At 50.2% G+C, this 25,386-nt stretch overlaps 2 protein-coding genes across 9 annotated transcripts in view; both read left to right on the top strand.

The window, feature by feature from the left end:
• nktr (natural killer cell triggering receptor) overlaps positions 1 to 6,729 on the top strand; it is an 82,419-nt gene extending 75,690 nt beyond the window's left edge. For 6 of the 7 annotated variants that reach the window (XM_042332502.1, XM_042332500.1, XM_042332499.1 and 3 more), the window contains 4 exons: positions 579 to 674; positions 4,427 to 4,486; positions 6,087 to 6,149; positions 6,582 to 6,729. In XM_042332502.1, coding sequence (XP_042188436.1) covers positions 579 to 674; positions 4,427 to 4,486; positions 6,087 to 6,149; positions 6,582 to 6,681 — 319 coding nt within the window. In that variant the 3' untranslated portion in view covers positions 6,682 to 6,729. The remainder of the gene's footprint in view (positions 1 to 578; positions 675 to 4,426; positions 4,487 to 6,086; positions 6,150 to 6,581) is intronic. The other variant, XM_042332501.1, reaches the window with a different exon arrangement.
• A 4,756-nt stretch (positions 6,730 to 11,485) lies between these two features.
• The window catches only part of LOC103188301 (zinc finger and BTB domain-containing protein 47), an 84,350-nt gene continuing 70,449 nt past the window's right edge, over positions 11,486 to 25,386 (top strand). Inside the window, exon 1 of one of the 2 annotated variants that reach the window (XM_042331828.1) lies at positions 11,486 to 11,507. Coding sequence is in view for 1 of the 2 variants with exons in the window: in XM_042331826.1 (XP_042187760.1) it covers positions 14,789 to 14,791 (3 nt within the window). In the remaining variant the exon portion in view is untranslated. Of the gene's footprint in view, positions 11,508 to 14,700; positions 14,792 to 25,386 lie in introns of those variants that run through there. The other variant, XM_042331826.1, reaches the window with a different exon arrangement.

Here is a 25,386-nt window from a genome sequence, read left to right as displayed (position 1 = left end):
AGCCGGAATGGTCACTCAACCCACGACTGTTTGAGGGACACAGCTGCCCGCAACCTTCTGACTCGGAAACGAGAGCGTTACCGCTGAGCCAGGCCGTTTCCAAGTTCTGTACGATGTTTACGCCGTCCGCTGGTTAAAACTGCAGGAGGGGATAGGAAACGGAGGGGGCCACTGAGTTTATTAAATCGCGGTAAATCCTTTAATCCCATTTCCCCTCCCTTTCTCCATACTTAATGCCCTTACAGTAAGTCAGGTCTAGATGAGATCAGCTAATTTTGTCAGGCGTCTGTAAGTCAACTAAGTTTAATTAATTACCAACACGCTTCCCTGGAGAATAGTTTTCTTTCCGCTGTGGGGAGGAGGGAGAGAGGGAATGTATTCCAGACAAGCAGTTCAGATGGTAAACTTTCATCCTCGTATTTGATGGAGCGCCTTGTGACATCGTTGAGTGTAGTGACTGGGTGTTTTGTGGGCCGGGAGCAGCAGCCAAGTGCGCACAGCAGCATCCCACACCGTCCTGGATTGAAAGTGACCAATTTATTTATTATTGTTTTTTGTGGCTGTGGGTTAATTTGCAGATCACGCAGTTACAGCAGAAGCCGCAGCAGAAGAAGGTACAGCAGGGATCACTCGAGAAGCCACAGCAGCTCTTACAGGAGTTACAGAAGCCATAGGTAATAACAACAACAATAATAATCATCATCATCATCATCATCATCATGCTTGTCACTGATCCAGTGCTTCTTATTCTGGCAATCCACCTCGTGAGGGGGTTCATGTCCGCGCTTGTCAAACGCCAACTCGCTCTGTGCTCCATGGTCCAGGAGCGTCGTCCTGAGCAAAACAACATCCACAACTTGCACTTATATAGCGCCCTCCACACAGGGCAGCGTCTCAGAGCGCTTAACAGTGGCGGAGCCTGGATAAAGCACTGGATCAAATGAAAGAACTATTTATTGGCTGTTTCCTCTTATTTTCTCCTCTCATTCCCACCCCCGATAGCCTTTTATAGCATCCAGATATTGGTCTGATATACTGTATGTACATTCCCTACCAAATTGGTTAATTTACATTGTTTAAATATGTAGTGACTTGTTTATTAAGTAGCTTGACCTCCATACTGAACACTCGCTCGCTCGCTTTTTGATGAGATGTTGGAAAGTATTTTTTCCCACGATGTTGCGTTCTGCTGGAGTTCGCCCGAACAAGATTAATTAAGCCGATCGTGAGCAGCTCGGCTTCCTGCGTTAGGTACCAGATCCTCTTCAGAGCTTTACTACATATTCATCCCCTCCTCGCCACAGCCACCATCTGATCGCAGGAGCTATTTATTCACTGTTTATTCTTAGCTGACTTGGCGCTGAGTGTAGAGCAGAAAAATGTTCCTTCTGTTGGCTGCAATACGTAGCATTGAATGGACCAGGATTTTTTTTCTCCCAACTGTCTGGAGACAGTTAAATGCTGGAATTGCATTGATTCACACTGGCAGGAGAAGTGGAAAGAGTTTCTAACTCTAGGTGTCGGCCTGGCTCTCGCCTCTGAGTCAGGAGGCTATAATAATAATAATAATCCTTGCATTTGATATAGCGCCTGATCACGCCATTGAGACGCCTCAAAGCGCTTCACAGAATATACTGTAAAGTGTGTATTTTGGGGGCGCACAACAGGGCCCACAAACAGTCGTGGATTGAGTGATTGGGTTTTGTTTTTGAAGGGATTATTACCCCCAGAAAGCGATCCACCAATCGACTAACAACCGGGTTCCTACTGACTGCGGTAAACAGAGGCGCGTGTGTGTGTGGGTGTGTGTGTGTGTGTGTGTGTGGAGTGAGGAAACTTGCCCAACATTTCGCCCTGACCTGCCCGGGAATCAAACCCGGGTCCTCTCGCCTGCGAGGCGAGGGCTCTAACCCCTGAGCTACAGGGACTCCAAAGTAAACAGTGGGTCTGAGCCACTTGCCAGGACTGACATTCCCAATGCCGTGCTCGTGGGGGGGAGAAGGGGGAGGAAATCACACCACATGGTGGCAGGTGCTGTCCTTTGGGTGAGGCATTAAGCAGATTGCGGTGGATGTTAATGAGAACCCCACAGTGCTATCCGACTCGTGTATCTACAGCACGTTAAAAACAAGCACTTTACCGAATAAGATTAATCAGAAGCGGAGTGAGTATCAAGGCAAACACGGTATCTAATTGACACCGGCAGCATCCCAGAAGGCTTGATCAGGGTTATTCCTTTAGCTCCCGTCTTTATCCATTCCCCCCACCCCAAACACCCCTCAGCAGCAAGCTACGCTCAGGTTATCAGCTGAGAGTCTGTGTTCACGAGCAAAACGTAGTCCCGGTCCGGGTTCCGTTGAGCCAGGAGGGGTCGCAGTATTCCAGGGTACTGATGACAGCTCAGCCCGGCCCGGCTTGGCTCATCAGCAGGACCTAGAGGGGCCGACTGGTCGCTGGGGACAGGAAATCCTCCCCCTCAGCTCCTGTTAACCCCGCAGCCAAAGCGGTACCTAACGGGGAGGGTGGCCCTCGCTGGACACGCAGCGGGAACGCTTGGCCAGGCAGTGAAGTTTGAAGCTTCATCCTTTCCGTGCCAGTGAAACTCCGCAGCCGGTTTAAGGCGCAAAATTCAATTAAATCTGATCCTGATCTGATTTCCTCAAAAAAAAAATGACTGCTTTGTGTCCCGCACAGAGAGAGAAAGAACCTGTAGTTCTTAGAGTGCCTTCTCACATCACTGCTGTCAAGTCTAGTGAGTCTTTTTTTGCAGGCAAGTGTTCACATTGCCAAGGCCATCTCTTGTGTTTAGCACAACCGTAGACAAGAGAGTTGTTAGGGTCTGGAATGCAGTGCCTGAAAGGCTGATTGAAACAGATTCAGTAACAACCTTCAGGGAAGTAGATAGGTACTTGTGAAGGAAGAAAATTGCAAGGATATGGGGAAAGAGCGGGGGAATGGGATTGATTGGGTAGCTCTTCCAAAGAGCCGACACAGGCACAATAGGCTAAAGAGAGCTCCTTCTGTGCAGTAATAATTCTATGTTACGATGGGGGTATCATAACCGATCGAGAAGCTTCTCCCGAAGATTGTTATTCTGTTATTTCACCTCCCCTCAATGGGAAATAGACATTCACCTTATTTAACATAATAATTATTATTATTAATGCATATTTGGTGATGTAAAAACAAACATAGTTCCTATAATCGTATTATTATAGTATAATATATATATATATATAAAATCAAAAATGGCTTTGACAAAATACCTGGTGAACAAAATATGAACCTCCTGCTATTTAGAATCGTAGCTATTTTAGGAAGCTCAAATATATCAAGGAAAGTAATAACCATTCATATGTAAAGTGACAGTGTTATTGGTCTGGCTGACCATGACTCAAAACCGTTACGAAATTACCTCTATAATTGTTATAGCACAATACTAATATAATACTAATAATATAACAACAATATTATAATAATATAATAATAATCCCTACACTTGATGTAGTTCCTTTCACTTCAGGAGGACTTCACAAGATTCAAAGTGCTTCACAAGATTTACTGTGAGGTGTAGTGACTGTGGGTTGTGTAGGCAAACAGCAATGGAGAGGACCCGGAGCCCGTATCCAGCCTTGGGTGGGGAGTCGGGGAGGTTGTGGGGGTGGGAGATGAGTCTAGGACAGTGAGGTGCAGTGGAGGCCTGTTCAATACAATACTAATTGACACAGCGTCTTTCATGTTGGGGGGACGTCCCAAGGCGCATAACAGTCCTGGCTTGGCACCCGAGCTGGGGGTGGGAGCTGAGGGTGGGTGGGGAGCAGAAGGATGACCGAAGGGGCAGTCAAAGAGGTAGGTCTTGACGAGGTCTTTGGAAGCGGTGAGTGAGGGAGGGGGCGAGTTGAAGAGAGTGGAGTTCCAGAGAATGAGGGAAGAAATGGCTGAAAGCCTGACTGCCGATGGTGGGGCTGGGTGGGGGGCATGAACAACAACAACAAATTATATTTACACGGCACGTTTCACGTCAGGAGGACATCCTAAGGCGCCGGACAGTTAAGGGTTTGCACCCGAACTGTGGGGTTGGAATCAAGAGGGTGGAGGGGAGGAGGAGTGCGGGTGGGAGGATGAGGAAGGTCAAAAAGGGAAGGTCTTGAGACGGGGCTTGAAGCGAGGGAGGGAGATGGATGGGGGGCGGTGGGGACGACACGGAGCAGGTCAAGCGGAGGGAGCGGGCGGACAGGCTGGTAGGGGGGGTGGGGGGTGAAGTGGTCGCGGAGGTAGTGGGGAGCACAACGGGTGGGGGGGGTGGGCTTTAAAAGTAGTAGAAGCAGTGAGAATAAACGAGGCAGGGTCTGGAGCAAGGGGAGGGAGCCTCAGGAGACCACACCTTTCCCCAGTTTGATATCTGTACCTTTCTCTCTTCAAACAGTAGAACTTATAGTCGAAGCTTCACTAGAAGCCTGTCCTCCAGAAGCTACTGCTGGTCTAGGTGCGTATCGGAGACTGCTCTGTTTGTTGCGGGCGATATTTCCGTCCACTCGTGTCCAGGGGAATGAGGTTCACCGAGTGCGACCGGGACAGTGTGTTTTGGGGGATAATGCCAGATCCAGGTAGTCAGGGCTTCTCAATGAAATGCAAAGGTTCTGACGAAAGGTCCTTGACCTGGAACGTTAAGTCAATTCTTCCCCCTCGCCCCGGACCTGCTGCCTGGTCCCAGCGACTTCTGTGCGGACATCAACAGAAAATAATCGCCAGTTCTTTATCCTGATTTGAAGTCAGGAGGCACCTTTTTCACGCAAAGGGTTGGAACCGAAGGAAACCTCTCCCTCCCCGAAACGGCTGTGGATTACGGCTGGTTCCGTGGAAATTGAAATGCTTGAGGCTGAGCTGGACTGACACTTGTTAGGTCAGGATATCGAGGGACACGGAGCAAAGGCAGGTAATTGGAGTTGAGGTACAGATCAGCCATGATCTAATGGAATGGAGAACGGACTCGAGGGTCTGAATGGCCTCCTCCTGTTCCTGTGTTTCTATTTATCTTCCCCCTCAACTTCCCAAATTTTATTCCCAAACCCACATCAGTCGGCTGCTTGTCTGCGCCTCCGTCACAGGCACGGATTAGCTGCCACGTTTGCTTAGTACCCAAACTCACTTTGTTTCTGATCGAGTTTACGAGCGAGTTGCTGGGCGGGTCCTCGAAGGCAAGTTACCCAGGTCTCAGCCGGTCTCGACTCACCAGCAGTTACCTCCCAAACGCACAGCACACTCTGGGGTCCCGTTTCCACCCACAGCCCCCCCCTCCCCCCCCCCCCCAACACACACAAACACATACACACAAGCCAAGCCTCAGCTCTTGCCAGCCTGTGCCTGATACTGCCTGGAATTAGGTAAGCAGGGGATCGAGAGAGCGACGTGGAGCTGCGATGGTGGGGGGGGGGGGGGCGGGGGGTATAAATGCAGAAAAAAATCTGCGGAAATCCTACTTCAGTGAGCGAGTAGTAAACGTATGGAACGGTCCCTCGGGCGACAGACAGACAGACGGACGGACGGCGAAATTTGTTTCAAGGACAAATGAGATCGATTTCTGCTCGAAAGTAATATGTGGGGGGGCTACAGGGGATAGTTTGGGGGCACGGCGTGTCGGGCTGGTGGAAGGTGAACTTGCTGGATCTTGGTTTTGTTTCGCCAGCAAATTCTTAGGTTCTTATGACCACTGAGCGGTGGTTGGTTTCTGTGGGTGTGTGTGTGAGTGTAGGTGCGTGTGTGTGTATGGGTGTGCGTGTGTGGGCGTGTGTATGGGGGTGGGGATGTGTGGGTGTAGCTGTGTGTGGGTGTAGCTGTGTGTAGCTGTGTGTGGGTGTATGGGGGTAGGTGTGTGGGTGGGTGTAGGGGTGTGTGGGTGTAGGTGTGTGTGTGGGTGTAGGTGTGTGTCGGTGTGAGTGTGGGTGTATGGGGGTGAGTGTGTGTGTGGGTAGGTGTGGGTGTAGCTGTGTGTGGGTGTGTGTGTGGGTCACTCTGCGGCTGATGTGAACGTTTGGAGGAGGAGGAGGACTGTGGGGTATTAATGCTGTGACTTTTTTTGGACTCAGGTCCGACTCCTACGATTCCTACGACAGCAGGAGCCGGAATCACCACAAGTCACGAAGGTCCAGGTAACAGATCCAGGCCCTCGGGGGTCTTGCTCCGTTCACCCCCCCACCCCCCGACCTCCCAACCCCAAATCAGCCTGTCCGCTCCCTCCCTCCTGCTTCGGGACCCCCGCACTTCTTCCCCCACCTTTGCCACTCAGGCATTCAGGCTCTCTGCCCCCGCACTCCGGAACTCTATCCCGCAATCCCTCGGCCTCACCCCCTCTCTCGCCTCCTTCCAGTCCCGTCTAAAGACCTTCCTCTTCGCCCGCTCCTTCGGGCCGCGCCCCCCCCCCCCCCCCCCCCCCGCCCTCCTGACCCAGCTCGGTTCCCCCGTCTAAAGACCTTCCTCTTCGGTCAGTTCGCTTTGAAACGTCACAAAGACGTGATGAGGCGCTATCTCAATCGCAAGGATTATTATTATAATTATTATTATTATTATTATTTTCTCTCCAGAAGCAGAAGCCGGAGCTACCGATCTTACCGTTCGTACAGCCGGAGTGAACGGAGTTATTCCCGCCATCGGAGCCACAGTGAGAGCAGCAGATACAGCTGATGAAGCATAAGTCCCTTGATTTTTTTTCCCCCACCCCCATCCCACCCCCCCACCACCCCCCCTTTTCGTGTGGGGTTTTTTTTTTGCGTGTGCGCGCGGGAAAAGACTTTCTGCACAGATTCACATCTTTATTTATTGAAGGGCTGACGGGTCCGAAGCCATCGCTTTGACCACCTGCGTTTCAAGCGACAAAAAAAAAGAAACGTGCGGCAGAAATAAATACTTTATCAAAAAGATATTATTTTCTTCGTTCCCCGAACCCCACACTTTTCTTTTTCCACCCCCCCCCCCCCCCCCAAATATAATGGACATCGACCCTACTCTCTTCGGCGTTTCTTACCCGGAGAGAAAATGCAATTTGTATCTGCGTTTTTGTAAGCAAGCAATAAAATTTACATTTAATAGGTACTGTACTTAACTGCGTTCTTCTGTCGTAGTTGAATGAGAAGGCGAAAATTTTCATACGTTAGATTTGCCCTATGTTAAGTTTTTTTGTGTTCAGTTTACCCCCACCCGCCCTTACTCCCCTCCCCTCCTCAATACCCCCCCTTCCCCCCCCCCCCCCCCCCACGCCCTCCCTGTTTTTAGAGGGTCCATATTAAAAGGTTTAAAATGTATTGAAAGACGAGCCATTGTTGAAATGGCCGATTGCTTTGTGTGTGTATATTACACATATTAAACACCTCGTAAACTGTGGTCTGTTGTTCGTGCTTCAGTCTGTGGGCAATGCGGTGTGCGGCGAGTGCTCTGAACTTGGCGGCTCCACCCCCGAGGAGGCCGATTCAGCTCCCAACTGGGACCCCCCCCCCGGTTTACCTCCCACTCCGTGGCGAATAATAATAATAATAATAATAATCCCGGCGTTTGACACGGCGCCTGATCACGTCGCTGACACGTCTCAAAGCGCTTCACGGGATGCACCGTAAAGTGGATTGACTGTGTACTTTGTGGGCGAAACGCGGCAGCCGAGCAAAAGCGATCCGCCAATCGACTAACAAACCGGGTTCCTACTTACCGTGAGGTAAACGGAGGCGCGTGTGCGTGTGTGCGTGTGCGTGTGTGTGTGGAGTGAGGAAACTTGCCTAAGGTTTTGCTCTGCCCAGAATCAAGCCCAGGTTTTCTCGCTCGCGAGGCGAGGGCTCTAACCACTGAGCTACTGAACTCCCGATAGTCACAAGTGATGAGCAACAACTTGCATTTTACATAGGGCCCCTCGAGCAACATTGACGTCCCACTTTAACCAGCGACACTGAGATGCTCTCACTAATCCACTAGAGGGAACAGGCGCAGAGGAGCTCGTAACCATCCGGTCGGTGTGGTGTCCCTGGCGCTAAGGAATAAAGTATTAATTAATAATCCTTCCATTCGATATAGCGCCTTATCACGTCTTGTACGTGTGCGCGTGTGTCTGTGTGTGTTCTCTGTGCGGTGCGGTCTCTGCGGGTACGTGTGTCCATCTTTGTGTGCACACGTGCGCTCTGCCTGCGTATGGATTTTCCGTTTTCTCTCTGTGTGTAATATGTCTGCGGGTGTGGGTGTGTGTGTGTGTGTGTGTGCGCTCTCTTTGAGTCCGCGTGTTTTCTTTGCGTCAGTATATGTGTATTTTATGTGTGTGTGTGTGTGTGTGAGTGTCAATAGACTGAAATAAACACAATTATTTGCACTTTCTCAGATAAAGTGAAAGTTTCCAAAATATGAACGAGAAAATTGACCCAACTTCCGACTGAGAGACGTTTAACGCTGTCACAGCAGTTCGGACACTCAATCCACGACGGTTTGTGGAGACGCCGCTGTGTGCAATTGGCCGCCGCGTTTCGCCCACAAAATACACAGACAATGTACAGTATGTTCTGTGAAGTGCGGTAAAACATCTCAACGACGTGATAAGGTTCTATTCTCGTAGTAGTCCCGTAACCAGAGGTGTGTGGAGTAAGTAAACTTGCCGAAGCTCTCGCCCTGCCCCGGAATCCAATCCAGGTCCTAAGCCTCGCGAGGCGAGTGCTCTAACCAATACGCTACAGGAGTCCATGGATAAGGCGCTATATCAAGCGCAAGGATTATTATTGTTAACAGCCCCCCCCGGGGAAGCAGAGAATATTATTTGTTTCAAGAACAAATTAGATAGATTGCTGCTAGAAAATAATATCTGGGGTTACAGTATATATATACAGTACATGTCAAGCGACTGCCAAGATGGTGGAAGGCGAACTAGAACTGGAGTCCCTGGAGCTCAGGGGTTAGAGCTCTCGCCTCGCGAGCGAGAGGTCCCGGGTTTGATTCCCGGGCAGGTCGGAGTGAAACGTTGGGTAAGTTTCCTCACTCCACACACACACACACACACACACACACACCACACACACACACACACGCGCGCCTCTGTTTACCAGCAGTCGGCAGGAACCCGGTTGTTGGTCGATTGGCGGATCAGTTTTCTGAGGGTAATAATTCCTTTGAAAAAAAATAATAATAATAAATTGGTCCCTTAATCCAGGACTCTTTGTGGGGACGCTGCTGTACACAGTTGGTTTCTCCCACAAAAATATGCAGTCAATTCGCTTTACAGTATATTCTGTGAAGCGCTTTGACGGGTCTCGAAGATGTGATGAGGCGCTGTGTCAGACGTAAGGATTGTTAGTATTATAGATGGACCTTAGTCTTCTTTCGTCGGCAAAACAAGCGCTGAGTGTGTGTGTGAGTGAGTGTGAGAGAATGAGTGAGCGTGAGTGAGTATGTGAGTGTGCGTGATTGAGTGAGTGAGTGTGAGTGAGTGTGAGCATGAGTGAGTAGTGAGAGTGAGTGAGTGAGTGAGTGTGAGTATGAGTGAGAATGAGAGCGAGTGTGTGAGTAGTGAGTATGAGTAGTGAGTGTAAGTAGAGTGAGTGAGTGTGTAAGTATGAGAGTGAGTATGTGAATATGAGAGTATGTGAGTAGTGAGAATGAGTAATGAGTGTGAGTGAGTGAGTGTGTGAGTGAGAGTGAGTGTGTGTGTGAGAGTGTGTGAGTGAGTGAGTGTGTGTGAGTGAGTGAATGAGTGAGTGTGTGAGTGAGTGAGTGAGAGTGAATGAGTGAGTGAGTGTGTGAGAGTGAGTGAGTGAGAGTGTGTGAGTGAGTGAGAGTGAGTGAGTGAGCGTGTGAGTGAGAGTGAGTGTGTGAGTGAGTGAGAGAGTAAATGAGAGAGTGAGTGAGTGAGTGAGTGTGAGTGAGAGAGAGTGAGTGTGTGAGTAAGTGAGAGTGAGTGTGTGAGTGAGAGTGAGTGTGTGAGTGAGTGAGAGAGTGAATGAGTGAGTAAGTGAGAGGGAGTGAGAGTGAGAGTGAGTGAGTGTGTGAGTGAGAGTGTGTGAGTGAGAGTGAGTGAGTGAGTGAGTGTGAGTGAGTGAGTGAGAGTGAGTGAGTGAGTGAGTGAGAGTGTGAGTGAGAGTGAGTGAGAGAGTGAGTGAGAGTGAGTGAGTGAGTGAGTGAGTGTGAGTGAGAGAGGGTGAGTGAGAGAGTGAGTGTGAGTGAGTGTGTGAGTGAGAGTGAGAGAGTGAGTGAGAGTGTGAGTGAGAGTGAGTGAGAGAGGGTGAGAGTGAGTGAGTGAGAGAGGGTGAGAGTGAGTGAGTGAGAGAGAGAGAGTGAGAGAGGGTGAGAGTGAGTGAGTGAGTGTGTGAGTGAGTGAGTGTGAGTGAGAGAGTGAGTGAGTGTGAGTGAGTGAGAGAGGGTGAGAGTGAGAGTGAGTGAGTGAGAGAGAGAGAGAGAGTGAGTGAGTGAGTGAGTGAGTGAGAGAGGGTGAGAGTGAGTGAGTGAGAGAGGGTGAGAGTGAGTGAGTGAGTGAGAGAGAGAGAGAGAAAGAGTGAGTGTGAGTGAGTGAGAGAGTGAGTGTGAGTGAGTGAGAGAGGGTGAGAGTGAGTGAGTGAGTGAGGGTGAGTGTGAGTGAGTGAGTGAGAGTGAGTGAGTGAGTGAGTGAGTGTGAGTGAGTGAGTGAGTGAGTGAGTGTGAGTGAGTGAGTGAGTGAGTGAGTGTGAGTGAGTGAGTGAGAGAGAGAGAGAGAGAGAGTGAGTGAGTGAGTGAGTGAGTGAGAGAGGGTGAGAGTGAGTGAGTGAGTGAGAGAGGGTGAGAGTGAGTGAGTGTGAGTGAGTGAGTGAGTGAGTGAGTGAGTGAGTGAGTGAGAGAGTGAGTGAGAGTGAGTGAGTGAGAGTGAGTGAGTGAGTGAGAGAGAGAGAGTGAGAGAGAGAGAGTGAGTGAGTGTGTGAGTGAGAGAGAGTGAGTGAGTGAGAGAGTGAGTGAGTGAGTGTGTGAGTGAGAGAGAGAGAGTGAGTGAGTGAGAGTGAGAGGGTGAGAGTGAGTGAGTGAGAGAGAGAGAGTGAGAGTGAGTGAGTGAGTGAGAGTGAGTGAGTGAGTGAGAGAGAGAGAGTGAGTGAGTGAGAGTGAGTGAGTGTGAGAGTGAGTGAGTGTGTGAGTGAGTGAGTGAGTGAGAGAGAGAGAGTGAGTGAGTGAGAGTGAGAGGGTGAGAGTGAGCACAGTGAGGGGCAGAGCCTCTGTAACCGCACTCCGTCCCTCCCGGAGTTTGGAGATTGGCGTTTAAAGGGCTCCACATGAACAATGCGGAAATGAAGTCTCCAAAACTTTGGTGGAAAGTTTAGGTACAAAGGTTCTGACAAACAAAGACCAGAGGCAGTGATTCCCTGAGTTCATCTTTACCCCCAAACCCCACTCTATCTCTCTCTCTCTTTACCCCCTGAACCCCCAAACCTCTCCCCCCCTCTGGCAGGTGGTGGGGGGGACAGACACTACATGAGTTGCACTGAAACCCCCTCTCTCTCTCGGGGTTGTGGTCCCCCCTCAGGTGGGTAAGTCTCTGCATTTTTTTCTCTCTGCAATTAATTAATTGATATATATATGTGTATAAAATAATGCATTTATATATTTTGCAAATTGTTGTTCCCCTTTTTTCCTCCCCCCCTCCCCTCTCCCTCCCCCCTCCCCCCTCCCCCCCTCCACTCCCCCTCCCCCCCTCCCTCCCCCTCACCCCTCCCTCCCCTCACCCCTCCCTCCCCCTCCCAAACACACACACTTCATTGTAAACTTGACTTTTTGCATAAGTGCACAGTCTATCGTGTAATTATGGGGGAGAGAAGGGGGGGAGAGACTGGGGGGGAGGGGGGAGAGAGTGGAGGGGTGGGAGAGAGGTGGGGGGGAGAGACTGGAGGGAGGGGGAGAGTGTGGAGGGGGTGGGAGAGAGGTGGGGGGGAGAGAGTGGGGGGGAGGTAGGGGGGAAGAGACTGGAGAGGAGGGGGGGAGAGAGAGTGGGGGGGGAGAGTGGGTGGGGAGAGAGATTGGGGGGGGAGGGGGGGGGGAGAGAGTGGGGGGGGAGAGTGGTGGGGGAGGAGAGATGGGGGGGGAGAGAGGGGTGGGAGAGAGTGGGGGGGGGGAGAGTGGGGGGGGAGGAGAGATTGGGGGGGGGAGAGAGTGGGGGGGGAGAGAGTGGGGGGGAGGAGAGATTGGGGGGGGGGGGAGAGAGTGGGGGGGAGAGAGTGGGGGGGAGAGAGTGGGGGGAGAGAGTGTGGGGGGGGAGAGAGAGTGTGGGGGGGAGAGAGAGTGTGGGGGGGAGAGAGAGTGTGGGGGGAGAGAGAGAGTGGGAGGGGAGAGAGAGTTGGGGGGGAGAGAGAGTTGGGGGGGAGAGAGGGGGGAGAGAAGGGGGGGAGAGAGAGAGGGTGGGGTGGGGGGGGGGGTGGGGAAGGATTTGCCATTGCTGTGTTCCTGTGTATGTTGTCTGTGGAGGATTTATTCTGTGGCCTCAGTTTGAGGGGTGCGGACGGGGTTAACCCCCACTGTCAGGACCGCAGCCATTTCCAGTTCCCCTCCTCTCCTCTCCTCGGTGTCCGCGTCGTATTTTTAAACCCTTTTTAAGAAAACATGTCTGCAAACGTAACTTACCCGGGGGGCGGGGGCCTCCTCAACAAATACAACTTTCCTTTTCCTCTCGTTTTCCCTCACCCTTTGCCCACAAATCCTTTCGGGGCCCCAGAGCCTCACCGACCCACTCATACCCCACGCTTTCTGGGGTTAATAAGCCCTATATATATATATACATATATACATATATACATATATATACATATATATATATATGTGTGTGTGTGTGAAAGAGATAATTGGGTCACTCCGTCCACGGCTGTTTGTGGGGGGGGGTGGGGGGGGGGGAGACGCTGCCCGCCCGCGAAATATACAGTCACTGCACTTCACGGTGTGTTCTGCGAAGCGCTTTGAGGCGTTTCAGCCACGTGACCAGGCGCCGATCCGAAGGCGAGGATTATTATCATTACTATTATTATTATTATTATTATTATTATTATTATTACTATCGCTGTGTGAAGCTCTCGGTACGTTGGAGTCTCCTTTCCAGCACGAAGGGGAATTAGACGGAGCTTTGCGGCGGGGAGTCAGGCCATTCGTGCCCCGACTCGTGGGTCCAAGCTCCGTGTTGACCTCTACCCCTCCTAATCCGCCCGCCCCCGTACTCCTCTGCTCCCTTTCCCGCGTGATCGCCTCGAGGGTCAGGGCCTGGCCCAGTTGCGAGCACGCGCTCCGGGTCGGAAGCTTGTGGGGGTTCGAGCCCCGCTTAGGGTACTCGGAATCACGCGGTGCTAAGTTGCACCCCTTCTCGCCGGGAAACCGACGCTCCAACACAGCTGCTCGAAATCCAAAAAAAAAAGAGGAGAGGAGAGAGGGGGTTCCGGGCCAACAGTGAATCGCCCCCCGAATGATAACTCGCCGTTTGCTTCGTGTCCGGCTGTGGGACACGGCCGAATGCAAATGGGGGTCCGCGTTTGCCTGCAAGACGCGCGCGCGGTCGCGGTCCTGGACCGCGAGTCCCCGGCAAAGCGTTTCGAGACCGTTTGGAAGCTGTCGGCCCAGTTTTTAAGTGGTTTCTTAAACCTTGGTTCCCGGGGCACGTCCGCCCGGCGTGAACGGCGCCTCCAATAAATGCCACTTGTCCGTGTTGTTTCTGACAACGACCGTACATGTGTCTGTGGCGTGACAGCGTGGCTCAGTCGGTAGCGTGCGCTCTCTCTCCTCTCCCTCTCTCTCCTCTCTCTCTCTCTCTCATTCGCCTCCCGAGACAGGAGGTCGTGGGTTCGAGCCCGAGGAACGGTCCGCCGCCCGAACTGACACTCCACTGTGTCCCGACCAACGATTCTCCTCCCTCTGACCGTGCGCGGGGCGCGCCGCCGGGCGCGATCGGCCGCTGCGACGCTCCACCCGGCAGCGTACCCGGCGTCCCCTCTTTGGAGAGACGTCTCGACGACGTGAGATGCCGGGGATCGTTACTATTAGCGCTAAACACACGGGGGTCCGCGTTTAAAGAGCCGGCGCTCGGGGAGAGAGGGACAGAAGATCAGACCTGCAAACTGAGACGTTAAGCATCTTTCTCTCCCTCTCTCTCCCTCTCTCTCCTCTCTCTCCTTCTCTCTCTCCCTCTCTCTCTCTCTGATACCCTGGTTGGCAAAGTTGCTTTGCGTTATTTTGAGTGCTGCATTGTAATGGGAGAGGAGAGAGGTTGATCATAGCAGGAAAGGAAGGAAGGAAGGAAGAAAGAAGGAAGGAGAAAGACATCAGAGGGAGAGAGAAAGAGAGAGAGAGAGAGAGAGGGGGAGAAAGAGAGAGAGAGAGAGAGGCATTTAAATCCAGACAAGTCTCATATGATCAGAAAGACCCAATCAGCAATTGCTGTGTGCAAAGCCCCCCTTATGTCAGTTTGGACCCCCCCCCCCTCCCTTTTTCTCTCTCTCTCTTTTCTCTCTCTCTCTCTTTCTGTCTGTCTGTCTCTCTCTCTCTTTCTCTCTCTCTTTCTCTCTCCCCATTTTCCTCGTGTGAACATGGCGTTGAATGCAATGGGCAGAGGAGGTGTTTGACCAGGACCAGGACCCCAGGACCAGGACCAGGACCCCAGGACCAGGACCCCAGGACCAGGACCAGGACCCCAGGACCAGGACCTTCCTCTTATGGAGATCTCAACTTTTCTTGACGTCCCTTTGGTTTTGCAAAAGTGCATTGGAAGAGGAGAGAAGGGACAGTGGGTTTTGGTGGTGTTGTTGCACCTCTTCTCACTGGGAAACTGGGCATCAAAATGGTATTTAAACCTTTCACATCCCCTCTCCCACCACAAACCTCCTCCTCCCTCTCTTTTTTCTTGCTACTTATACTGTATATATATAGATTCTCTCTCTATCTCTATCTGTCTCTCTCTCTATCTCTATCTCTCTCTCTCTACCTGTGTCTCTATCTCTATCTGTGTCTCTCCTCTCTATCTGTGTCTCTCTCTCTATCTCTATCTGTGTCTCTCTCTCTATCTCTATCTGTGTCTCTCTCTCTATCTCTATCTGTGTCTCTATCTCTATCTGTGTCTCTCTCTCTATCTCTATCTCTATCTGTGTGTCTCTCTCTATCTCTATCTGTGTCTCTCTCTCCTCTCTCTCTCTATCTGTCTCTCTCTATCTGTGTCTCTCTCTCTATCTCTATCAGTGTCTCTCTCTATCTGTCTCTCTCTCTCTCTCCCCCACATCCTCCCCCCCTCCCCCCCCTCCCCCCCTCCCCAATTATTCTGTACATCTCTGTGTGTTCAAAAAGTTCCCTATTTTGGAGGGGATGAGGGGAGTGGAGGGGGTGAGGGGGAGTGGAGGAGGGGAGTGGGGGTGAGGGGGAGTGGAGGGGGTGAGGGGGAGTGGGGGTGAGGGGGGAGTGGAGGGGGAGTGGGGGTGAGAGAGGGGGAGTGGAGGGGGTGAGGGGGGAATGGGGGGAGTGGAGGGGATTGATTTATTTTTAAATCCCCGCAGTCTGTCAGGTTTCGGGGGCACTGTGAGTGCAGAGTTTCAGCGCAGAAATGGTTAAAGGACTGTGGATGGATTTCGGTTTTATTTATCAAAATATAAGAGGATTTTCCCTGCAGTGCGGATTTGGCGGTGTCTGTGTGTGTTGTGTTTGTGTGCGTGTGTTTTGTACATGTGTGTATGTGTATGTTTTGTACATGTGTGTATGTGTATGTTTTGTACATGTGTGTATGTATGTATATTGTGTCTGTGTTTTTTCTGTGTGTGTGTGTTTTGTGTATGTGTTGTATGTCTGTGTTTGTGTGTTGTGTGTATGTGTGTGTGTATTGTATGTCTGTGTTTGTGTGTGTTTTGTCTGTGTGTTTGTGTGTTGTGTATATGTGTGTGTGTGTTGTATGTCTGTGTTTGTGTGTGTTTTGTCTGTGTGTGTGTGTGTGTTTTGTGTATGTGTGTCTGTGTGTGTTTGTGTGTGTTTTGTCTGTGTGTTTGTGTGTTGTGTGTATGTGTGTTGTGTATATGTTGTGTGTATGTGTGTATGTTTGTGTGTTGTGTGTATGTGTGTGTGTTGTGTGTCTGCGTGTGTGCGTATATTGTGTGTGTATTTGGGGAGAGATTTATACATTGCAATCTTCACATCTCCTGCTGTTATGGAGAGATTGGCTGACCTGTGTGTGTGTGTGTGTGTATACATATATACACACACACACACATATATATATATATATATATGGAGAGAGAGAGAGAGAGAGGGAGTGTATCCCCACAACAATGGAGCGAGGCCGGTAACAAAAGAGTTAAAATTCCTGAGGATTTCAGATCCTAAGGCTTCTGAGAGAATGGCCGGGTCGCTCGCCCTGATTTGTAACACAAGTTGATGTACCTTTTGTTTTATATCTAGTCTCTCTCTCTCTCTATATATATATATATATATGTGTGTATATATAAATTATAAATGCATGTGACATTTTTTTGTGGTGCGAAAATCTGGTGCAGCCAATTTATTGAAATGGACACGATTGCAATCTGGCTGCCAGACAGTTACTTTATATATATATAGATAGAGAGAGAGAGAGAGAGAGAGGGCGAGAGTTATAGAGAGATGGGGGGAGGAGGAGGGATGAAGAGGAAGAGAGATTGCGTATTAAATGCAATGTTATAGCCCCTCTCTCCCTCCCTCCCTCCCTCTCTCTGTTATTTGTGCAAATGGCAATGCGCATTGATGGGTATTGTACCGCGATCCCTCCCTCTCTGAGCTGTGTGTGTGTGTCTGTCTCTCTCTCTGTGCATCTCTTGTATTGGAGCTGTGTGTGTGTGTGTGTTGTGCGTGTCGGTCTGTATTGGAGCTGTGTGTGTGTGTGCATGTGTGTGTTGTGTGTGTGTGTGTGTTATGTGTGTGCGTGTCTCTGTATTGGAGCTGAGTGTGTGTGTGAGTGTGTGTGTGTGTTGTGCGTGTCGGTCTGTATTGGAGCTGTGTGTGTGTGTGCGTGTGTTATGTGTGTGTGTGTGTCTCTGTATTGGAGCTGTGTGTGTGTGTGTGCGTGTGTTATGTGTGTGCGTGTCTCTGTATTGGAGCTGTGTGTGTGTGTGCGTGTGTTATGTGTGTGCGTGTCTCTGTGTTGGAGCTGAGTGTGTATGCATATGTCTCTCTGTGTCTGTCTCTGTATTGGAGCTGTGTGTATATCTCTGTGTCTCTCTGTGTCGCTCTCTCTGTATTGGAGCGGTCTCCGTCTCTCTGTCTGTGTGCATTGCTGCGGATTAATGTTTAGCTGAGCCAACGCCATTTCAATGCCCTTGTCTCCCTTCCCCCAACCTCGATTGACTCGAGAGGAACAGAAACGGTTAAAGAGACAACAGTGCTTCCCTTGGCCTGCCTTGGGTTATGTTAAACCCAGCCTGGCGTTCCCTGTTATGCAGTATTTGCAGGCGCGCGAGTGTCAGTGTGTGGACACACATAGCAGTAACACAGGCCTGCGTGTTAAATTGTGTGTAAATCCACTTATTGCTGTGAATTTCTGTCACTGATTCCCCGCCGTGTCCCTCTCCGAATCTTATTTTTGTAATTGACTTTGATTTGTTACCACGAAACACGTTTGGTTTGGTTAAAAAATATATATATATACTGTGCGTGTGTGTGTGTGTATATATATATATATAAAAATAAGACTTGGACAAAAGAACCAGAGTGGGGATTTGGGAACGAGGAGAAATTATTCTACCCGGAGAGTTGTTACGCTCTGGAACTTGACCGCCCGAAAGGGGCGGTGGAAGGAGATTCGATCATAACTTTCAAAAGGGAATTGGATAGGGACTCGAAAAGAAAAAAATAAATTATTTTTTAATTGCGGGGCAGGTTGGATAGCTCTTTCAAAGAGTCGCGTTGGCCCGAATGGCCTCCTTCTGAGCTGTAATATGCTATGATTCTACGTTGTGTGGTGTGTGTGGGCTCTTCAACGCGTCTGTATTCTGATGCCTTTAAGATGTGGAGCAGTCGGTGTTCTGTATTGTCGGCTTGACGGGGTCGATCACAATCTCGTCTCCAGGGCACAATGTTTTGAGGGGCACAATTTTTGGGGGGCGGGAGGGGAGGGGAGGGGAGGGGGCTGTGGCTTTGAGCGCAGGACTGGGGACATTGAGGTCACAGTCTAGGTTGCGTTAGGAGAGCGAGAGAGAGGGAACTGGATCGCCAGACATGTCGTCCTTTGAATAACGATGATAATAATAATAATAATCCTTGCATTTGACATAGCTCCTTATTGTGTCATTGAGGAGCCTCAAAGGGGCTTCACGTCATATATTGTAAAGTGCAGTGACTGTGTATTTTGTGGGCGAAATGCGACAACCAGTTTGCGCACAGCAGCGTCCCCACAAACAGCCACGGAGCGAGCGACCGATTTTATTTGCGGGATTGTTGGCCGGGACACCGGGAGAGAGAGCGAGAGAAAGAGAGAGAGAGAAATGCCCTCTTCTTTTCCAATAGCGCCGCCTGAACAGGTAGACGGGACCTCAGTTTAATGTCTTATCTGAAAGACCTCCGACAGTGCAACGCACACACGCACACGCATGCGCACGCACACACACACACACACACAGAGCGCTGCGTTGGAGCATCGGCTTAGCTGCGTGACCCCAATTCCTGACGTGGGGGGCTTGAACCCGCAACCTTCTGACTCAGAGGCGGAAGCGCTACCGCTGAGCCAGGCCGACACATGCATGGATGAGACGTTAAACCAATGGCGGTTGGGGTGGTGGGTCCAGGCCAGCGTTTCCTCGGATAAATTGGCTGTTCGTGGCAACCTGCTGTGTGCAAACTGCCTGCCATGTTTGCCCGCGTTCCATATATAGCGCTTTGAGATGTTATTACCCCCCCCACACCCCGCCGCCCCCCCACCCATTCCACTCCGCCATCCGCTGCCTCCCCTCGGCCAGCTCCAGCCTCCTGTTAGACCCTCAATCCCTCCGCCTTCCTCCCTCCCTCCCCACTTTCAAATCCTACCTAAAGACCTTGCTTTTTGACCGTGCTTACAGTCACCTCTCTCCCCCACCCACCCCCGCCCCGCCCGCACCTCCGCACCAGGGTGACACATTGCTTCGAGACATCTCGATGAGGTGGTGAGGCGCTGTATCAAGTTTAAGAATTCTTCATCGTTATTATGAAAAGAGGAGGGTCCCTTTGGCCTGTTGGGTTGTGTCAAGTGGATGTTAATGATCCCGAGACACAGTTTGTTTAGATGAAGAGATGCTTCCTGACCAAAGTTTCTCCCTGTGTCCTGGCCAGAGTACCTCCCCCGTCCACAATCACCGACAGATTAAAAATCTGCTGTCGTTTCTGTTGCTGTCTGCGAGACACGTTTGCAATAACCAACGGGGGGATTTGATCCAGCGCCTCCCAGGGAACCGCCGTCGAGTGCAGTGACTGTGTGTTTTGTGGGCGCACGCACGTCCCACAAACAGCCACGGCCAGTTTTATCCGGGGAGCGTTGGCCGTTGACGCTACAAGAAAAATCCCTTTTTCTTTTCGAATAGTGCACGGGATAGCTTTCACCCTTCCCTGACACTGTACTGGAATGTCAGCCGAAGAATTAATAATAATAATCCTTGCATTTGATGTAGGGTCAACTTAGACTGTAGCTCTTTCGCCTCTTGAGTCAGAAGGTTGTGGGTTCAAGCCCCATGTCAGGACTTGGGGGTTGGGGGGGGGGGGATCACACAGTCTTATCACATGGTTGAGATGTCTCAAAGCACTTCACAGAATAGACTATAAAGTGGAAACAAATCGCGTAACATAAAGTGGATTGGCTGTGTGTGTTTTTTTGTGAATCCAGCAGCCAATTACGCACCGCAGTGCCCCACAAACAGTCGTGGATTGAGTGACCTAATTTTTTTTTGAGGGATTAATAAGGAATCCGTCAATCAGCGAGAACAAACCAGGTTCCTACTTGCCGCTTGGTAAACAGAGGGGTGAGGGTGCGTGTGTGTGTGTGTGTGTGGAGTAAGGACACTTGCCTAAGGTTTCGATTCTGCCCAGAAATCGAACCCGGGTCCTCTCGCTTGCGAGGCGAGTGCTTTAACCGCTGAGCTGCAGGACTCCCCAAGATTATGAGCCTGGACGATGAGCGCGGAGTCGTGAACCCACGACCGTCTGAGTCTAAAAAGGACTGCCTGAGTGCGGCCGAAACTAACCGAGACAACTCGCTTTGTTTTCCTCCTGACGTTTGGTTGTGTTCACGGTTTCGCAGCCCGTCATACGATGTGGGTTTTTGCGTCGCTTTAATGTGGGTGAGATCACACTCTCGGTTACTCCATCTGTAAAGTCTTTAGGGCAATGTGTTGTCTGCCACGAAGGAGTCTGGATGACAAACGGGCTTGGATCGAGGAGCAGTTCTAGGACATCCAAACATCATAAAGTGCTTTGCAAGTAATTATTGCCACGTTTTCGCAAGCACGGCAGCTAAGGGAGAGGGTGGGGTGGTTGGCACTGTAAAACCCCAAAGTGGGTGACTGTTCTAATAATAATAATAATTATAATATAATAATCACCCTTTGATATAGTGTCTTGTCACGTCTGAGAGACGTTTCACAGGACGTACTGTAAAGTGGATTAAATCCATATTTGTGGGCGACTCTTTTTATTTAGAGCAGGAGAATGGGTGCGGAGGAGAATGTAAAGGCAGGGGTGGGAGAGATTTGGCAATCGGGGCTCTCTGAGAGCTGGGGCGGGGCGGGGCGGGGGGGGGGGGTGGAGGGCGTAAGGAGCTGTCCTTGTGGTTTTCACAACCCCAGCCTCAGGGAAGGAGGGTGTGAAGAACACGGGCTGTGGTGAGAATTGTGGTGCATTCGTGCCCTTGATAACAGTGGAATTCAGGCCGGTGAAGCATTTAGTGTTATATGGTATGTCAGCGTGGCTCAATAAGTAGCATAGGAACAGGAGGCCATTCAGCCCCTCGAGCCTGTTCCGCCATTCTATAAGATCATGGGTGATCTGTACCTCAACCTCTTTTACCTGCCTTTGCCCCATTCCCTTGATCCCCTGACCTAACAAACATCTATCCACCTCAGTCTTGAAAATGTGAATGGATCAACCATAATCCATAGCTTTTTGTGGGGGAGAGTTCAGGGTTCCTACTAACCCTTTGGGTGAAAAAGTGCCTCCTGATTTCACTGCTAAACGGCCTAATTTTAAGATTATGTCCCCTCGTTCTGGATTCCTCCATCAGAGGAACTAGTTTCTTGTAACTGCGCTATTTAATCCCTTTATCATTTTAAACAACTCAATCAGATCAGCCCTCAACTTTCCAAACTCAAGGGAATACCGACCAAGGTGAGGCCACCTGTCCTCGGATAACTTGTTCAGGTGGTTGTTGAAGATCCTATCCCACAGAAAAGAGAAGGGAGTTTCTCTCTGGCGGTGTCCTGGCAAAGCGATCCGACTAACAGCCGGGGGTCCCTACTTTCTGCTAGGCAAACGCAGAGGCGAGTGGAGTAAGGAGATTTGCGTAAGGTTTCGCCCTGACCGGGAAACACACCGGGCTTTTGAGGTGAGCACGTTAACCACTGAGCTACAGGAGTCCACCGGTACGTGGTGTGTACGTGTGGAGGGTAACTGCTGGAGTTTAACCAGATGAGTGCCCTAATTCCGGAGAGTTATGCCCAGGTTTGATGTCCCAGCAAAGCAGCTTATCACCCAATGCTGACACTAGGCACAGCAGCCTTCGCTCAGCCCGGGGAACGCGATTGCAGATGAACGGGGGAATGCATAAAACACATCAGAATTTGACTTCAGAAACCGTGGCAACTCGTGTTGGGGAGTTTGGGAAAGATACACTTTACAGTAATCCCTGCGAAGTGCCGTGAGAGTTTTTGACACGGTGGGTCGCTATTTCAAACGCAAGGGGCAGAATAAAACGAGGCTGGAAGGAGGAGGAGGAGGAGGAGGAGGGGTGGGGTGGGGAGAGAAAGGAGAAGATCGAAGGTTCCTACTTTCACGTGCTGCTGAGGTCTGGGATTTGTTACAAGAGTCTTGAGAAGACAGAGAGCATCATCGCACACAGCAGTCTGAGCAAGTCTGGATCTGCGTGTGTATATTGGCAGTCGGAGATGCTGACCTGGCCTGTTTCCACGGGCAGGGTTTGTTACGAATTCTCTCGAGTAACTTTTCTTCTGAAAGCTCCTATTCAGTTCCCTCCCTGGATAAAATGACCACGGCAAACGCCATTTACGCAGGGCCTTTCACGTCGGGAGGGCTTTTCCAAGGCGCTTGGACGGTCAGGGATCCGCACCCCCCTCCTGATCCCAACCCCAACTCGGGTCCAAATCCTTGACCGTCCAGCGCCTTGGGACGTCCTCCTGACTTGAAAGGCGCTGTACAAATACGTAGGAACCCGGTTGTTAGCGAGTTGATGCTCCAATGCAGTGCTGGGGTGTGTGTCGCATTTTCGGAGATGGCCTTCCTTTGGAGGAGACATTAAACCAAGATCTCGTCTGCCTGTTCATGTGGATGTGAAAGATCCCACGGTGCTATTGGAAAAGAGGAGGGATTTTCTCTCTCCAGGTGTCCTGGCTGACAATCCCCCAAATACAACAACAACAACTACAAAAAGATTACGTTTGTAAATAAAATAGGGTGATGAATTTCATGGCCGTTTGTGGCTGTTCCTGTCCCTCCCCCAAAGAACGTACACGTGTGTGTGGAGCGGGGAAGGAGAGAAGAGGAGAATGTTTGCTTTAGCGATTTCCTGACAAATGCTGAATTTGCTGTATTGTTTCTACTGAGATGCTGACATAACCGAGCAGCTCTACGCTACTCCAGGGCACGGCTGATCTCGGCACAGCCCGGCCCGGCTCATTAGCAGGACCTGGAAGGGCCGACCAGTCACTGGGGACAGGGAATCCTCCCCCTCAGCTCCTGTTAACCCCGCAGCCAAAGCCCTAACTAACAGGGTAGGGTTGTCACAGCTGGACAAACAGTGGGAAGGAAGGCTTGCCAGTCAGTAATAGTAATAATAATAATCCTTGCATTTGCATTTGATATAGTGCCTTATCACATCTGTGAGACATCTTAAAGACATCTTGGAGTCCTGTAACTCAGTGGTTAGAGCACTCGCTTTGCAAGTGAGAGACCTGAGTTCAATTCCAGGCAGAGGGCGAAACCTTGGGCAAGTTTCCTTACTCCACACAGAGCCTAATAATAATCCCTCCAAAACCAAAAACAATAATAAATTGGTCATTTTCAATCTACGGCTGTTTGTGGGACATTGCTGTGCGCAATTGGCGGCCGCGTTCGCCCACAAATATACAGTCAATTCACTTTACAGTGTGTTCTGTGAAGCGCTTTGGGACGTCCTCCCGACGTGAAAAGCGCTATATCAAATGCGAGGATTATTATTATTATTATTAAAGCGCTTCACAGAATATAGTGTAAAAGTGTTCACGATGATACTCGTGCAGTTTGGAGTCTGTTGAGCATTGTTTCTACTCAGCGAGTATATAGCAATTGACCCTATAAGGTTGGATCTGTCCCATATTGGTTAGAGCACTTGCCTCGCAAGCGAAAGAAACTGGGTTTGAATTTCCAGGCGTGGCAAAACCTTGGGCGAGTTTCCTTACGCCACACAAACACCTCTGTTTACCCAGCAGTAAATAGGATCGCTTTTTGTTGAAAGGTAATAATCTCAACGACAAGATAAGACGCCTATGCGAAAATGCTGGGATTATTATTATTATATGGGACAACTGTGTACTGCTGGAATTTTTTTTTGCTGTGTTTAATTCCGTTAGCTTTTTAATTTCATTAGCTTGTGCGCGTGTGTGTGTGTGTGTACGTGTGTACACTGGAGATGCTGTCAGTTACAGATGGAAGTATAATAGTAATATTTGCCTGTATCGAGCTGGGGGGGGGTGTGAGGTGGGTGGGGGGCAGAAAATAGGATTTGAGTTGGAAGGATGTCTCAAAGCACTTCAGGATATTTACTGTACTGTGTGGTGACTGTATTTGGTAGGCAAATGCAGCAGCCAATTTGCGCTCAGCAAAGTCCCTCAAACAGTCATGTCGTAATTAAGCAGTTTTATCTGGGGAGTGTCAGCCAGGATTCTGGGAGAAAACCAAGATAGGATCTCGGGTTCTTTAACGTCCACCTGAGCAGCAGATGGGACCTCAGTTTTAACGGCTAATAGCTCCAAAGGGCAGTAGTTCTGATAATGTAGTAGTTCCCGGGCACAGCGAAACCTCAGGCAGTTTCCACACCGCCGCTGTGAAGTACCAGTCTAGATTATGAGTTTAAAGTCACGATCCATAATCTACCTACTCTAGATGGAAGAGTGCGACAGTACCAACTGAGGTAAGGTGGTAATAATAGTCGTAATAATAATAATAATCCTTGCATTTGATTTCGCACCTTACATTGTTGAGACGTCTCAAAGCTCTTCGCCGAATATATTGCAAAGTGGATTGACTGTGTATTTTGTGATCAAAGTGCGGCAGCCAACTGCGCCCAGCAGTGGCCCACAGACAGTCGGGTTCCTACTGACTGCACGGTAAACAGAAGCGTGTGGGGAAACTTGCCTAAGGTTTCGCTCGGCCGGGGAATCGAACCCTACAAGTGGCAGGCTGGAGGGGTGGATTCCCAATCAATACTCGGTGTGAATAATTGTGTGCGTGTTAAGTAGGAAAGTCAAATAAGTCTCCCGAGACTACTCAATAACTGCTTCAGGAAAGCATTCTGTCCTGAACTGAAATCAATTGTTGAGGAGAGGGTGTGGAGGATTGCATTGCAACACGTTGGGGGTAATTTGTGTCGGCTTGGCTCAATCATCTACTGCCAGCGCACTTGTCTCTGGGTCAGAAGGCTGTGCGTTCAGTTCAAGCCGAGACTGATGCTCCACTGCATCACTTGTTGGAAGGGCCATCCTTTGGATAAAATGTTAAAGCAGAGTCCTGTTCTGTGCTCCGAGACACTACCCTGCGTGAAGGGCACTATATAAAAGCTAGTTGTCGTTGTCTGCCTGTGCAGGACACGTTCATTCATGGTTAGAGCGCTCGCCTCGCAAGCGAGAGGATCCGGGTTGGGTTCCCGGGCAGAGCGAAGCCTCAGGCAGTTTCCTTACTCCACACTCACGCCTCTGTTTACCGAGCACTAAGTAGGAACCGGTTGTTAGTCGAGTGGTGGATCGCTTTACCGGGGGTAATATATTCTGTGAAGTGCTTTGAGGCCTCTCAACGATGTGATGAGGGGCTGTATCAAATGCAAGGATTATTATCGTGAGGATCTCGTGGCATTACTTGAAACGAGAAGGGAATTTCTCCCATTGTTAGAGCCAACAAATTCAAACATTTAAGATAATTGGCAAAAGAACCAGAGGGGAGACGAGGGGACTTTTTTTGTCCAGAAAGTTGTTACGGTCT

This window comes from Callorhinchus milii, unplaced genomic scaffold, assembly GCF_018977255.1.
Source record: "Callorhinchus milii isolate IMCB2004 unplaced genomic scaffold, IMCB_Cmil_1.0 Scaffold2, whole genome shotgun sequence".
NCBI classification, from domain to species: Eukaryota; Metazoa; Chordata; class Chondrichthyes; order Chimaeriformes; family Callorhinchidae; genus Callorhinchus; species Callorhinchus milii.
The sequence above is the reverse complement of the archived record's forward strand: the minus strand, read 5'-3'. Positions and strand labels throughout refer to the sequence as shown.